Source organism: Leptosomus discolor, chromosome 12 (genome assembly GCF_034619465.1).
Source record: "Leptosomus discolor isolate bLepDis1 chromosome 12, bLepDis1.hap2, whole genome shotgun sequence".
Lineage (NCBI taxonomy): Eukaryota > Metazoa > Chordata > Aves > Leptosomiformes > Leptosomidae > Leptosomus > Leptosomus discolor.
In genome coordinates, this window is record NC_141402.1 from 12,976,079 (window position 1) to 12,989,787 (window position 13,709).

General features: G+C 56.5%; 1 protein-coding gene across 1 annotated transcript; it reads left to right on the plus strand.

Annotated features, from left to right (window-relative positions):
- The first annotated feature begins 4,965 nt into the window (after nucleotides 1-4,965).
- Nucleotides 4,966-7,799, plus strand: SYT8 (synaptotagmin 8). The gene is made up of 8 exons (XM_009949588.2): nucleotides 4,966-5,083; nucleotides 5,444-5,601; nucleotides 5,748-5,843; nucleotides 6,078-6,245; nucleotides 6,453-6,620; nucleotides 6,813-6,930; nucleotides 7,341-7,474; nucleotides 7,566-7,799. The coding sequence occupies exons 1-8, from the start codon at nucleotides 4,966-4,968 to the stop codon at nucleotides 7,797-7,799; spliced, it is 1,194 nt and encodes a 397-aa protein (XP_009947890.1).
- Nucleotides 7,800-13,709: the final 5,910 nt, after the last annotated feature.

Below are 13,709 nucleotides of genomic sequence, written 5' to 3' on the forward strand. Positions count from 1 at the left end.
GCCAGCCCCAAGAGCCAGAGCCTTGCCATGGGGGGCTCGATGCTTGCCATGGGCACTCCCTGACCGCCCCTGGAGTGTCCGTCCCTCTGCTTCCTCCACCCATACCCCATGCTGGGAAGGGGTCCCTTCCCAAAGAGCAGGGCAGAGGGTGGCAACCACCATCCCAGCTAAGCAGGGAGCAGCTTTCCGCTGACAGCATTTCAGCCAAGTACTGTTCTGAATGTGAAAATTAAATAAGAGGAGGCAACGGAGCTCAGCAGCCCTTCCCAGGGGGAGAACACCACCTCTAATTTTTATTATTCAGGGGCTGCAAACTGGGCTGGTAGGAAATGCACTTGACTGATGCCAGTCCCGAGAGCCAGAGCCTTGCTGTGGGGGGCTCGATGCTTGCCATGGGCACTCCCTGACCGCCCCTGGGGTGGGAAGCCCTGGAGTGTCCGTCCCTCTGCTTCCTCCACCCGTACCCCCATGCTGGGAAGGGGTCCCTTCCCAGAGAGCAGGGCAGAGGGTGGCAACCACCATCCCAGCTAAGCAGGGAGCAGCTTTCCGCTGACAGCATTTCAGCCAAGTACTGTTCTGAATGTGAAAATTGAATAAGAGGGGGCAACGGAGCTAGCAGCCCTTCCCAGGGGGAGAACACCACCTCTGATTTCTGCTCTGTTGCAAACCAGATTCCTCCTTTCCATCCACCTGCCTTTAACACCTGCAGGGCTGTTTACACCCAGGCAGGCCCGCACGCACGCACCTCCGCCGCGAGCACCCCCGCGTACGCAGCGCCAGGCCCGCCGCAAAGCGCTTCAGGCGGCCGCTCGCTGATGCCCGCAGCTCACCCCGCAGCTCACCCCGCAGCTCACCCCGCAGCTCACCCCGCAGCTCACCCCGCAGCCGCGTAGCGCAGAGCAGACACCACCCCGCAGCCGGGATTTTCCTCAAGAGAAAAGCCCGAACTCACCGCGAGCGCTGCCTCTGCTTCCCGGCACAGCCCGTCCGGTGCCGGCATCCAACGTTCGCCCAAGATGCTGCCGTTTATATTTCCCCCTCGCCGGGCTCGCAGGAAGCGGGCAGCAGGGCTGGGGTGCAGCTCCGCTCCCCGGCGCGCTGGGATTTGTAGGCAGCCGGGTGGGTTGGCGTCAGGCCCAGGCCGGGCTGCATTTCCCAGCCGGCGCCGCGCAGGCGGCTCATGGCCGCCCAGGCCTGGCCTTGTCCATGCTCTGGGGAAGGGGCTCAGCCCTGATCCTGCTTTTTTTGGGCTCCCTCGGAGCTCGGTCGCCGCTCGCTGCCCACAAGCGCTGCAGCGATGTCTATTTCTGTAGCCAGGGTATTTTTAGCGTGCCTCCAGACTTCTTATTTCCCAGCCCTTGAATTCATAATGGTTGTGGTTTTGACCGAAAATACAGGGGTATCTGTTCAAGAGCGGCTTGCAAGTGTGTGCAGGCAGATGCAGGGAGCTGCGCCAGGGAGAAAGGGTGGTGCAGAGTGTGGCAAGGTGCAGCGGGGCCTCACCACATTTGCAATTTTACTGGAGTGTTTCTGGGTCCCTTTTCCCTTCTTTTACACACTATCCCAAGCAGGGATGATTTTTAGGCTGGGATCTTGCTTTTCCAGGTGGGCTATGCAGCACCCAGCTCTGGAAGGTTTGTACTGCCAGGGTATTTCAAAACTCCCTTTCTGCCTAGGAGTGAGATCTGGGGGTGGGGGCTGCCATCCTGCAGGTTTTCCCTTGCCCAGCTGGGGCACATCGCTGCCCCAGTGCTGGAAGATGGCCCAGAGCAGCAGCATCCCCAGCCTGGCTCCTGCCAAAGGAGACCAAACTCACCTGCATTAAGGCCAAGCATCTGTCCCACTACGTGGCACCAGGTTATCACCAGCATCACCGAATCTCCTCCCAAAGCGTGGGCTGCACAGCTTGGCTCCACTGAGACACTTGTCTGTAGCAAATAGCCTGTCGAAAAGGCTACTGGTATGCTCAGTTTATAGCACGCATATGCAAACCTCTTTTCCCTGGCTGATTTTCTTGGGCATGTTCCCTTCTTCCCCTGTCCCCCTCATGCATTTCTCCCGTGCATCTTCCAGGACTGCCAGTTTAAAAATGTGTTAATGTGGTCTGGCATCTACGTTTCCCACGCAGAGGTTTGCTGCAACATCATTCCCATACCATCTCCTGCTCCTGGAGATGATGCTTCTCTGAGCAGCAGGAGTGCAGGGCGCTTGTGAGCAGGCCTGTGTTTTGGGTGGCCGAGGGGCAGCTCTGTCACCTCGCATGTGGCCAGGCACCCAGTGTGGCAACACCTTGGTGGCCATGTGGAAATCTGGCAGGACCAGTGAGCCAGGGTGGCTGGGCAGAGCTCGGCTGGGTCTGGTTTCTGAGGCCTCTCCCCTCATCTCTGTGTCAGCCATCAGGCACCGGCGGTATCACTCCCTGCTTCCGGCACCACCCCAAATTTCCACAGTGACAAGGTGGGTTTTTGGCTGACTTTGCTGAATTGGCAGCAAGGGAAGAAGTGTGCAAACATAAATTTAATGCGACAGGGATGCTGGTGAAATTGCTTCTGGCCACGTGCCTGGTGTTGCTCCTGTTGGCGCTGGGGCATGGAGCCACCCAAGCAGTATCCCCTTGCCCTCTCTGTCCTCCCTGCAGCGTTGGAGCGGAGCATCCCCATTCATCCTCACCGCTGCCTGCATTTCCTGGCTCCTCGCATGGTGCATTAAACCCCTACGTGCCCCTGTGGGCCAACAAACTGGGCTCTCCAAGTGCAGAGCTCACTAGGGATGGATGCAGCCATGCACCCGACCCCTTGCAAGCATCCATCCCCTTGTGTTGGGTGCCTGCAGCCATGTGGTCCAGCCCAGCAGCACTGCGAGGATAACTTGGAGAAGCGAATTTGCCAGGGCACAGAGCTGGGCAGTGATCCCCACCGGCCTCTCGCAGGCAGGAGGGCAGGTTTAGCTTCCTGGTCCGGCAGGGAGTTCCCCGCTGGCTTTTCGCCCGCGGGAGCAGCGCTTGGGTCAGCGGCAAGGTGGGGCTGACGGAGCTGCTGGGGCCGCCCGGTTCCTAGGCTGGTAAAGCAGACTTTCCTGTTTTGGCTGTGCCGTGCAGCCACCATCCCTGCTGCGCCCTCAGCGCCGTGCCCGGCGGGGTCTCGTCTCAGCCCGCGGCATGCCCCTGCCACGCACCACAGTTGGGCCCGCAGCCCATGCAGCGGGAAAGGGAGACTGAGGCTGGGAAGGAGACTCGTTGGTAAGTGTGGTTCCAGGAACCTGGTCAGCCCAGGGTGGGAGCAAGAAGCAGGGCTCCCCCAGCCCCCTTTTTGCAGGAGCAGGGGTGCTCGATGCTCCCTGCAGAGCCCAACGAAGCTGCGCTGCCTCTCCCAGCCTGTAGCAGGGCTGTCCCCATCGTCCCCAAAACAGCAGCTCAGGTCACTCTGAGAGGATGGGATGAGGTTTTTCTTTACACCAGGGCCAATGTCAGACTAATGTGACACAGCCCGTGGGGGTCTGGCAGGGAAAAACTGTTGAGACACCTAATTCTGTGCTAGGTGGGTGCCTGCTTGCTCGTGCTGTCACGTCCACCCGCCGCCACAGCCCGAAGCCACAGCCTGGCGCCTCCTAAATATCACAGGCACGTCACCGGCCACCGATTTCCGCGTGTGGGGACAGGAGAAACCGATCATTAAAGCTGCTGGTGGCCAGGCTGCGAGCAGAGCTCAGGCGTCCAACGATACTGATGTCCCAGGTGGCCCTGGGCAAGTCCCTTAACCTGCACCTCGTTGCCCCAGCGCTGATGCCGCAGGGATGACAGCAATTCCCACGCCCCTCCAGCCCTATGCCCACATGCAGCAAAACCCGTTGTTGAAAAAATTAAGGGCTCTTTCTGGCTTCACGGCTCAGCGGAGGGAAGTGCAGGAGTGGTTTCTTCCCGGGGGGGATCCCCATGCAAGGAGCCACATCCCTGCAGGGCGGGTAGAACGTGGGCAGAGTACAGGCAGAGTGAGGCGGTGTTGGCTGCTTGAGCAGGGACCTGCTTGGATGAGGGGCAGGTGGCTGGGGTGGCCAAGACAAACAGGGACATACCTGCCAGCCTTGCTCACGGCACCGGGGCTGGGTGCCGCCAGCGCCGAGGTGGCTGCAGACCCCTTCGCTGGGCAGCCTGGCTCCTGGTGCACCTCTCCCACTGCTGCTCCTCACCCGAAAGGAGGCAAGAAGGAAGTTTTGGCTACGAGGAAGTGTTCATGCTAGAATAAGAGCCTTGCTCTGGGGAGAGCCGTAGTGAAACACCATTCTGCTTTAAATTTGAAGCCTTCCCTTGAGCCGCGTCAGCGTTGTCATGTGCACAGGTTGGGCTTACGCAAAGTTTCCAGCAGTGACCCCTGCCTGGTGGCACCACTGCCACCTGCAATGCAGCCACCAGCCCCGCTGCAAGCCCAGGAGCAAACCCTCCCTGCTCCTCAGCCCTGCAAGAAGGGGGAAAATAGCTGGAAAGGGGTGTTAGCTAATGGTGTGGCTTGCCTAGGGCTGAGCAAACCCTTCAGCTCATGCTGCCTGGCCAGCTCTTTTGGCTTTTTTCCCCTAAAGCCAGGTGATTCGTCTCTTCAAAATGAAAGGAGAACTCCCTAATCCACCCCCTGGCCCCCTCCCCTTTCCAAAGGCAGGCTTGCAAAGGTATAAATGAGAAGGCTGTAGGTGAGGGATAGGCTGGTGCAGAGCCCTCCCTGCCTGCAGCTCCCTCTTGCTCCATTTCACACCTCACTGCCAAAGCAGCCAAGCCCTGTGTTTTAATTGTGTTTGCTCTCATTAGAGCCCTGGGCCGCTGGCAGCACGCACGCTACTGGGAAGGAAATCCCCACCCTGTTAATTTTGCTTGCATCCGTGCTCTGCTGCTCTGGTGGGGGGGGTGGACTAGATGTTCTTTCGAGGTCCCTTTCAACCTGTAACATTCTGTGATCCCCAGGTCAACCCAGCTGAGCCATGGCAGTGGCAGCCAGGAAAGGCAGGGTGATGACCTCCATGCTTACCAGCAGCCCCATGGCCTTCACCACCACAGCTCAGCCGGGCTTACTGGGTGGCTGGCTTGGCCGGATCCCATGTGAGTACCGCAGCGCTTGCCCTGCTCTCTCAGGCAGCGTTATCTGGTGGGGCTCCTGGACTCTGAGGCTGTGTCTCCACTTCTCCCTCCCTCCAAACCCCTTTTTCCAATGGGGTCTATCAGGGTGGGGACGTTGCAGAGTGGTACTGTGCTGCTCCAGGAGCGCAGGGCATCCTTGCTGCCTGTTTGGGGAATGGTGTCCAGCTGCAGCCTCCCTGGAATCTCCAGGATTATAAGGGCAATTTTGAAAGTACAGCTCCTTAGTGCTGAGGCACCAGGAAGGGGTTCAAACGCACTCTGTATATTTTTGGCTTGGTTTTAACTCTTCTGTCCATCTCTGCTCCCTGAACATTGCACCAGTACCCAAGTGGGCACTCATTGCTGTGACTGTGGCAGTGGCCATTCTCCTCCTCCTCTTCCTCATCTGCATCGTCAGGTGCTGCTGTGTCAAGAAGAAGCCCAAGAAGAAGGAGAGAGTCAGCTTGCACGCTGTCAGCAGCCCCACCACGGCCAGCCTCGTGCGTCCTGCTTCCCTCTGTCCCCCACCTCCCTCCTCCCTGAGAGGTTTGCTGCCGTGCTGCCTGCTCCCAGGGCTGGTGGGAGCATGGCATGGCTGGGGATGTGGGTGAGCACGTCCTGAGGGTAGTGCTGTGCTCCGCTGCAGGTCCAGCCTGAGATGGAGGACCTGGAGCATGGCATGGAGCAGAGGGCGCGAGGAAAGCTGCAGTACTCCCTGGAGTACAACTTCCGCGCACAGGAGGTGGGGATGCTCGTGGCCACGGCACAGCGGGGAAAAGGCTTTGCTCCTGCGTGGTCCCTCTTTGCTGCCCACTGTGGTGGACCATACCCTCTTGCACCTCTCCCCCTGCCCGCAGACTGCTGGTTCTCATGCCTGTGTGGCGCGGAAGCTGCACTCGCTTGCTTCCCACGGAGCCTGGGGCTGTCTGGCCCTGTCCTCCTTCAGCTGGTGACCTTGCACATCGCTCTGTTTAAGCTGAAAGTTGGCGTGAAGCAGGCAGCTGAGCTGAAGGCCATGGACAGCGGAGGCACGTCTGATCCATACGTGATTGTCTACCTAACTTCTGATATGAAGAAGAGGTACGAGACCAAGGTTTACCGCAAGACCCTGAACCCCATCTTCAATGAGAGCTTCATTTTCCAGGTAGGAAACTATAACTGATGATGGGGTTTTTTTGGTCCCATCAAGAGTGTTGCAAGGGCACTGCTCCTGGGCAAAAACTCTGCAGGCAGGGAGATGCCTTTGCAACTGGGGCGGGAAGCGTCACCTGTTACTGCATCCACTGCCCCGTCCCGTGGCGCAGTGCTGCCACCGAGAAGTGAGTTTGGGCTTTCGAGTCCTCCCCTGCAGGTACCCCAGGCGGAGGTGCCTGAATCCACACTGGTGATGCAGATCTACGACTTCAACCGCTTTGCCAAGCACGACATCATCGGCGAGGTCCGGCTGCCCCTGGCCAGCGTCAGCCTGCAGCACGTCATCGAGCAGTGGAGCGACCTGGCCGTGGCCAGTAAAGTGGAGGTGGGTCCTGGCGGGTGGGAAACTGCTGGGGTGGATGCACTGTTGCTTCGTTTGCCACCACCCCAAGAAGCAGGTCCTTAGCGGCAAGCATGAGGGGGGGGAGACCCAGAAAACCTGGGGTCAGCCTGGTGCTCCAGCCCCAGGTGAGCTGGCTGCTCTGCCCGGTGATCATCACTGGCATCTCTCCATCAGGAAGAGCAGCTGGGCGAGATCTGCTTCTCGCTGCGCTACGTTCCCAGCACTGGCAAGCTGACGGTGCTCATCCTGGAAGCCAAGCAGCTGAAGCGTATGGACTCCCATGGGCTCTCAGGTCAGCAGGGGCTGCTCGCGCTCAGACCTCCCTACTCCTGCCCAGCCCTTAACGATGGCACCAAGAGTTGCAAAACCTCGAAAGCTCTCGGTGTCAAGACCTGCTTCCTGCTGCCGTCACCATACCCAGCCCTCGGCCAGCTCCCAGCCTTCCCCCAGCACAGATACTCCAGAGCTGGAGGTATCTCCCAGGAGAAGATGTCATGTCTGGATGGTATGGGGAGCTCGTGGCAGGAGGAGGTGAGGTCTGGGGTGGCTGGCAAGGGGAAGAGGGGTGGATGCTCACCGTCGTGAGGAGTGACAAGTGGGATGCTGTAGTCTGTGTAGGAATGACCCAGGGAAGCTGTTTTGTGGCTGAGCTCCTCAGTCAAAAATTGTCACTTGTGGCAGTTATGTCCTCTCTCTCCTCAGATCCTTTTGTCAAAGTGCATCTCATCCTGAACAGGAAAAAATGGAAGAAGAAAATTACAAGCGTGAAAAAAAACACCTTAAGCCCTTACTTCAATGAGGTGTTTGTTTTCGAGGTCCCTTTCAGTCAGATCCAGGTGGGTTTCCCTGCAGCACCCAGGGCTGAGTGGGTCCACACTGTGGGAAGCTCCTTCCCACTGACTCTCTTTCTTGTGTCCCCTCCCCCAGAACGTGGACCTGGTAATCTCCGTCTGGGATCATGACAAAGTGACCAAGAACGAGCCCATTGGCAAGATCTTCCTGGGCTGCCGAGCCACGGGCAACCAGCTGCGGCACTGGTCTGACATGCTGTCCAACCCACGCCGGCCCCTCGCCCAGTGGCACAGCCTGCAGCCCCCAGATGTGGTTGACAAAGCCCTGGGGCTGAAGTCCCACCTCAAGCTGCCCCTGCCCCCCAGATAGTGGGGGTCTCCTCCTCCTCCACCTTGGGGCCAGGATGGAGGGCTTGCAGAGGGGTGAGGGGCTTCTGCTCAGCAACATCTAGATGTTGTTTGTCCCAGCTCAGTGTCAGCAAAGAGGGGACTGGGGGCTTTTTTTTGGCCAAGAGATGATCTAGTTGCTGATGAAGTTCATGCCCTGGGTAATGACTGGATCGGTGCAGCTCGGCACCCCAGGGCAAGGCTTGACGCGGAGCAGAGGATGCTGGAGGGGACGGCGTGGGCACAGGATCCTGCTGGCTCATCCCAGCTGCTTGCAGACCAGGGAAACGAATACACAGAGCTTCCAGCTCATGCAAAAACACCGAGTCCATTGGTATTTTTAAAGCAGAGGATGAATGTGCTGGCAGCCTGGGGTGGGCAGTTTCTTTCGTTGTGAATAACTTGGCAAGAGGGGAGTTCTTGGGAAGGCTTTATGTGTCCTGGGAAGGCTTTATATGTCCTGGGAAGGCTTTTAAACATGACCAAGATCTTGAAGCACCCTAAGAGCCTTGAGAGGAGAGAAAGAGAACAGGCTGATGAGGAAAGTGTTGGAGATACAGGACTAGCTCTTTAGTGCCTCTGCAGTAAGCATGCTCTGTGTCCTGGCTAGAGGCTGAATGAGACAGCAAAATCAGGTGCTGGTTGCCAGCATGGCTTCACTCTTAGCCCATTCCCAGCCCATGCTGACTTGTGCATGCCAAGATGTGACTCGGGGTACAGGACTCACCAGCAACCATCCCTATGGAACATGCTGATAAGGACGCACTTTGTCGGCTCCATCTACCCTGCGTGCTCCTACAGCACGAGCACAGCAAGGTTTGCACATCCAGCACCTGGAAATGCTGCCAGGGTGGAGGGGCTGAGGCGCTCGCTTTCATGCCACGATCACACCACCCTGGTGGAGGCTGGGTTGCAGCCCTCACATCACTTCTGGGTAGGCTTGCTGTAATCTGGGAGGTTTTCGTGGCCACATGTCCTGCCCTGCCCTGCTTCTTGGGGCCTTGGGGTGGGGTCCTCCTGGATGAGGGCATTGGAGAGGTGCCACTGTCCTTACCTGTCCTTGAGTATGCTACAGTTTGGGGTGGCTTGAGAGCAGCTCCTCTGAGCCATCTGCAGGAGGAAGCTCACTGCACTGGGCTGGAGGAGGGAATTGCCCTTGCTCCGAAATACTTCTGCTACAAAGCAGCCATAGCACAGAGAACATTTGGGCTCATATCATGGAATTCCGGCCCAAAAGACAGAAGTAATTTGCACTGTGGGGAGCTGTGGGCATGACACCAATAGCTATTGTCTGGACTCTGGAGGGGAGAGCGCCCAGTGCATTAATGAAGAGCCATTAATATTGAAAAGCAGTTAATCTGCAATTACCCGGAGCTCCATGGAGCAACCATCTGAGAGTTAAACAAACATGGTGAAGCCGAGGAAGATTATGAAAACTCTCTATAGAGATTAATGACCTGAGCTTAACTATAAAAAGCTGCTGCGTCTGCTTCTTGATAAATATTCTCCAGGCTTTGCTGTGGCTGTGAGGAAGGAAGAAATGACAATTGAGATTGCTGTAACTGTTGGTGTGTGGCTCCTGCTGAGGAAACAGCATCTGCTGGTGGCTGCTAATGAGATAGAGGAGGAAATCGGTCACCTGAGAGACTTGTAAAGGGATACTTTAAAGCCTCAACCTTCAGTCTCAGCCTTAAATCAGGCTGAAATGGGCTGTGCAGATGGGAACATCTCTGCATTGGGTTTGGGGTCCCAAATCCATCACCAGGCTGGCTGTTGGTGATGCTGTGTGGTGATTTAGGGCCATTCAGGACCCAGAAGTGCTTTTAGAGGTGTTGGGAACAGGCGTTTCTTACTTGTGTGTGTGCTTTTTCCAGCCCTCTTTTTTTGAAGTCATGGCCTTTAGGTTCACTGCATAATTTATGGGGCCGGGCACAAATTTGTGTGCACATTAGTCCCGAAATGGATGCGGCTGAAGAAGGTGCAGGGACATCCCCTCTTTGAGAAATGTTACCCCCACTACCAGTGCCTCCTCTTTCCAGCTTTGGCCTTGCTTAGAGCCCGAATCACTGGTGCAGTCCTGAGTGAGCAGAGCTGGCGAGGGAAGCCCGTGGTGGTTTTAGGGGGGAAGCCAGGGAACCAGCAGACAAACGCCCAGCTGGGCTGGCTCTGGGCAGCCTGGGGTGAGCCTCAGCGCAGTGAAACTCAGCAAACCGATTTGTTTGCTCAAGAGGGCGAGGCGAGCGGGTGGGGATGGTCTCCACCCAGGTCCAGATTTAATGCACCACCGAGGCTGCCTTCTTCCTCCGTCACTGCTTTTCCTTCTCTATTTGCCTTGTGCTCTTACAACAAGGCTTTGAGTGCTGCTGTTCTCTGGCAGGATCCTCTTAGTATCTGCTGGCAGCTGTTTGGAGCAGGGCTGGTGGAGCTGGGCTTTGCTTCATGGCTCTTTTCACCCAAAGTGAAGACAGCCAGCTTGGGAGCTTATTCATGGGAAGGCAGACAGCCCTGTCTTGTATGCAAGCATCTCCTTTTCACCTCCCCGTGGCCTTGGCAAGGCCAGTTGTCCCTCATCCACCAAAGCCAGATGTCCAAGCATCTTCTACCTGACCAATGCTCCTCGTGTACTTGGAGGGCCTGGAGCAGGAGGATGCCCTGATGCAAGATGTAAAAAGGAGTTAAGGGAGGAGGAAACCAGCTCCTCAGCTTGTGTCTGTGCTGGATTCCCACGTCTGCATCTAGAGGGCAGGGCAGGTACGTGCTCTGAGCTGGGTCTCTGTGTCATCTAGTCTGTGGCCCCTGTTAGAGCCTCACCAGCCAAGATTTCTTGGCAGTCCTTCTGCATTTAATTAGCAGCTTTGCAGGTCGGTGGCGAGGCAAAAAGCAGGGCTTGGGCCAGGCAGAGGTCTGTTAAAGGAGACAAGAAGTACTGAAAATTGAGATGTTTGCTATTAAGATTTATAATCTCAATTACTTACTTTCAGGTACGAAACTTCTGACCTCCAGAAGTCCCTCCCAAAGCAAATTATTCCCTTGTTCAGTGACTTTTGTGATATTGGTCCCTGCACTTTCGGAAATCAAACAGGAGAGCTGCACCAGGAGAAGGCTGAGCCTTATACGTGCTTGTCACCACTCGTCTGCCGTGAGACAAAAATGATTACGGGCTGTCATCATTCAGCCTGGGTATGGGCTGGCTGTGCTCCAGCCGCAGATTTTTTGGCTAGTCTCACAGTTTTTGAGAGCTGGAGAATATCTAAGCTCTTCTCACCAGGAGCAAGCGTGCCTGTTTTATAAATACTCATCAGCTAGCATCATTATGTCTTGCAATTTTATGGGCGAAACGTGTACTTTGCCATGCATGGGTTTCTTTTTCAGAGCGCCAGCTCCTGGATTTCTGGGTTCTTATGGAGGTTTGCAGCTTTTTCTTTTAAAGCATATTTTTATCCTTTGTGGTTGTGGGAGGTGGGAAGGGGGGAAATATGAGGATGCCTCCTGGCTCAAAACCCAGAGGCAAAGCAAGAAGGTGGTTGGGTTTTGATCGAGGGTCTTGCAGAGGAGCAGGGGTCCCCGCAGTTGCCTGGCCGTGCTGCAAGCCTGGGGTTTGCCATGGGAGGCTGGCGGTGCGGGGTGCCGGAGGGATGCCCTGCACAAGGGTTGCCGGCCGCTGCTGAGGTTTGCAAGGTGGGTGGGAGGAAAGCTGGTACCCCTCGGCTGGAGCAGAGGAGAGGGGGTGAGGCGGTGCGGGCTGCAGCCACTCGCCCCTGCCAGAGCCCTGCTGTGTGCTGCTTGCTCTAGGGGGGTGGGGGTGCCCAGGGCCATGCTTTCCACCAAAACTGTGTCCCTCAGGCTGCCTGGCACGCTCCCCTGCTGCTGGATCCCCAGGGAAGGCTGCCTGGGGGAGGTGGGGGGCGGCTGCCAGCCCCCACCAACCCCAGCATCCTGCCCTCTCCTCCAGTTAAAGTGCTGTGGCAGCAGGGGGGGAAACTTTGCTGAAGGGTTCTGTTCCATGCGGGGTGGGAGGGATGGCTGCCGTCGCCAAGCGGCCTCTGGGAAACTCCGATGGGAAAGGGGGCGTGCTGGGAAGGGGTGCTGGGAGAGCCGCCCTGCTGGGTGCTGGTGGGAAAAGGGTGGAGGGGAGAGGTTGTGCCTGTGTGCTGGGGTCTCTGGGGTGAATGGGAGGGAGGGGATGGGGGCTTTGGGCTGAAGCCAGGAGGGGGTGGGGAGAGGAGAGCGGGAAGGGGGCCTCTGGGATGGTGTGCCTCTGCCTTTTGGTGTGATGGCGTCCTCCTCTGCCCTAGCCAAGTCTGCTGTGGATGTTTCCAGTCTCTCAGAGAGAGGCAAGGAGCCTGGCCCCTCTGCCTACTCTTTTCCCTGTCCCCTTTTTCCTACCTTTTTCCTACCTTTTTCCCCCTTTCTCCTGCTCCCTTTTTCCTGACGCTTTCCCTTGCCCCAACTGCTGCTGTGGCTCTTGCATCTAGAACTGTTCCTGCCCCAGACTGGGGTTGTTCTACTTCTGGGTCAGTCTGGTGACACGGAGGTATTTTTAGGACCATTTACATCCCAGTGCACCTTTCATCGCCACGGGCAGGAAGGGAGGAGGGTTTCCCTTCTGTGGGCAGCAGCCTCCTACCCCAAACAGCTCAGTCCGAGCACAGAGATGCTCCCCGACGTCTCCTTCCATTTGAACTTTGAGGGCAGACCTAAGAAACCTAAACCTCCCATTTCTCCATATTTCAGGTCTTGGCAGGATGGAGCCAGGGGAGAAGCAGCACAAGGATGTCACAGCTTTCATGCTGCCGGGCAAAGAAAATGCCACCCCGAAGAAGATCAGCGTTACGGGTGAGTGGGTACCCATCAGTGATGACCTGTTGCACATCAACAAGATAGGGATTTCTCAACCGCCCTTGCTAACTTCCCACAGTGGTGATGAAAGGCCTGCAGGCACTTATTGAAGTTCAATTTGAGCAGAAACAAGCACGAAGTCAATTAGGAATAGGAGTTCCACTGAGCTGAAACGAGGCCTTGACCTGCAAACAACCCAAACCAGATCTTATTTTAAGTCCTGTGAGCAGGGTCTGGGAAGATGGTAGGCTTGCAAACAAGTGTTTCATCAGCCTGCTAATAAACATGGACATTTCAGATGTCCCTGCCTGAGCCAGTTATCTAGGGGCAACAAGCCCTCTGTGGGAAATGGGCACTCTGAGGTGTGAATCAGTTGTTTGTTCACTTAGGATGAGAAAAATCACACCCTTGGAAGAGGCAGCGGATAGCCCATTGCTTGTGAAGAAGGTGGCTGGCCCAGGTGGAGATTTCTGCCCAGTTGGCAACTGGGTTCGCCCTGGATGGAGAGCATTTTTCTCTTAACTTACATAGATCAGAGCAGTTTAGACATAGGAGCCTGAATTTTGGCATGAAGTGTGTGACTTAGGATAGTCCAGTTAAAACACTTGGCCTTGGTGTTATAAAAAGCTGCTGGGGAGCTTTGCTCTGGATGTGACAAAGGACATGTTCTCATCTGCAAAGGCCTCCTCTGAAGGTCTCTCTGCTCTGTTTGCACTCATCCCACACCACCCCTGACTTTTGTGCATGTGCTAAACTCAGGTCTGCCTCCATAGGGGAAAATTCATGTCTCAGATACCCACTGAATTACGCAGCATTGGGGCTGTTCATGAAAGATGCTCGGTGGGGTTGGGTGTTGAGTTTTCCTGGCTCAGCCCCCTCCAAGTCTGAGTTCATCCCCCCCCCCTTCTCAGGCCTGACTGCGAAGCACCTCCAGAAGTCCTTCCAGAGGCCCATCTCCTTGCAGCTCTTCTCCCATGGTGCTCTGTGTTGTGCAGGTAGGTGAGGCTGCTGAGGGTCTTTGCAGCTGCCAGCTTTTTTTTTTTTTTTTTTTTTT

Excerpts from the sequence above, each read along its gene's own strand:
- SYT8 (XM_009949588.2), top strand. The coding sequence starts at position 4,966 with ATGGCAGTGGCAGCCAGGAAAGGCAGGGTGATGACCTCCATGCTTACC. Across the intron at positions 5,602-5,747 it reads GCCCCACCACGGCCAGCCTC|GTCCAGCCTGAGATGGAGGA; the intron begins GTGCGTCCTGCT and ends GCTCCGCTGCAG. Across the intron at positions 5,844-6,077 it reads ACAACTTCCGCGCACAGGAG|CTGAAAGTTGGCGTGAAGCA; the intron begins GTGGGGATGCTC and ends GCTCTGTTTAAG.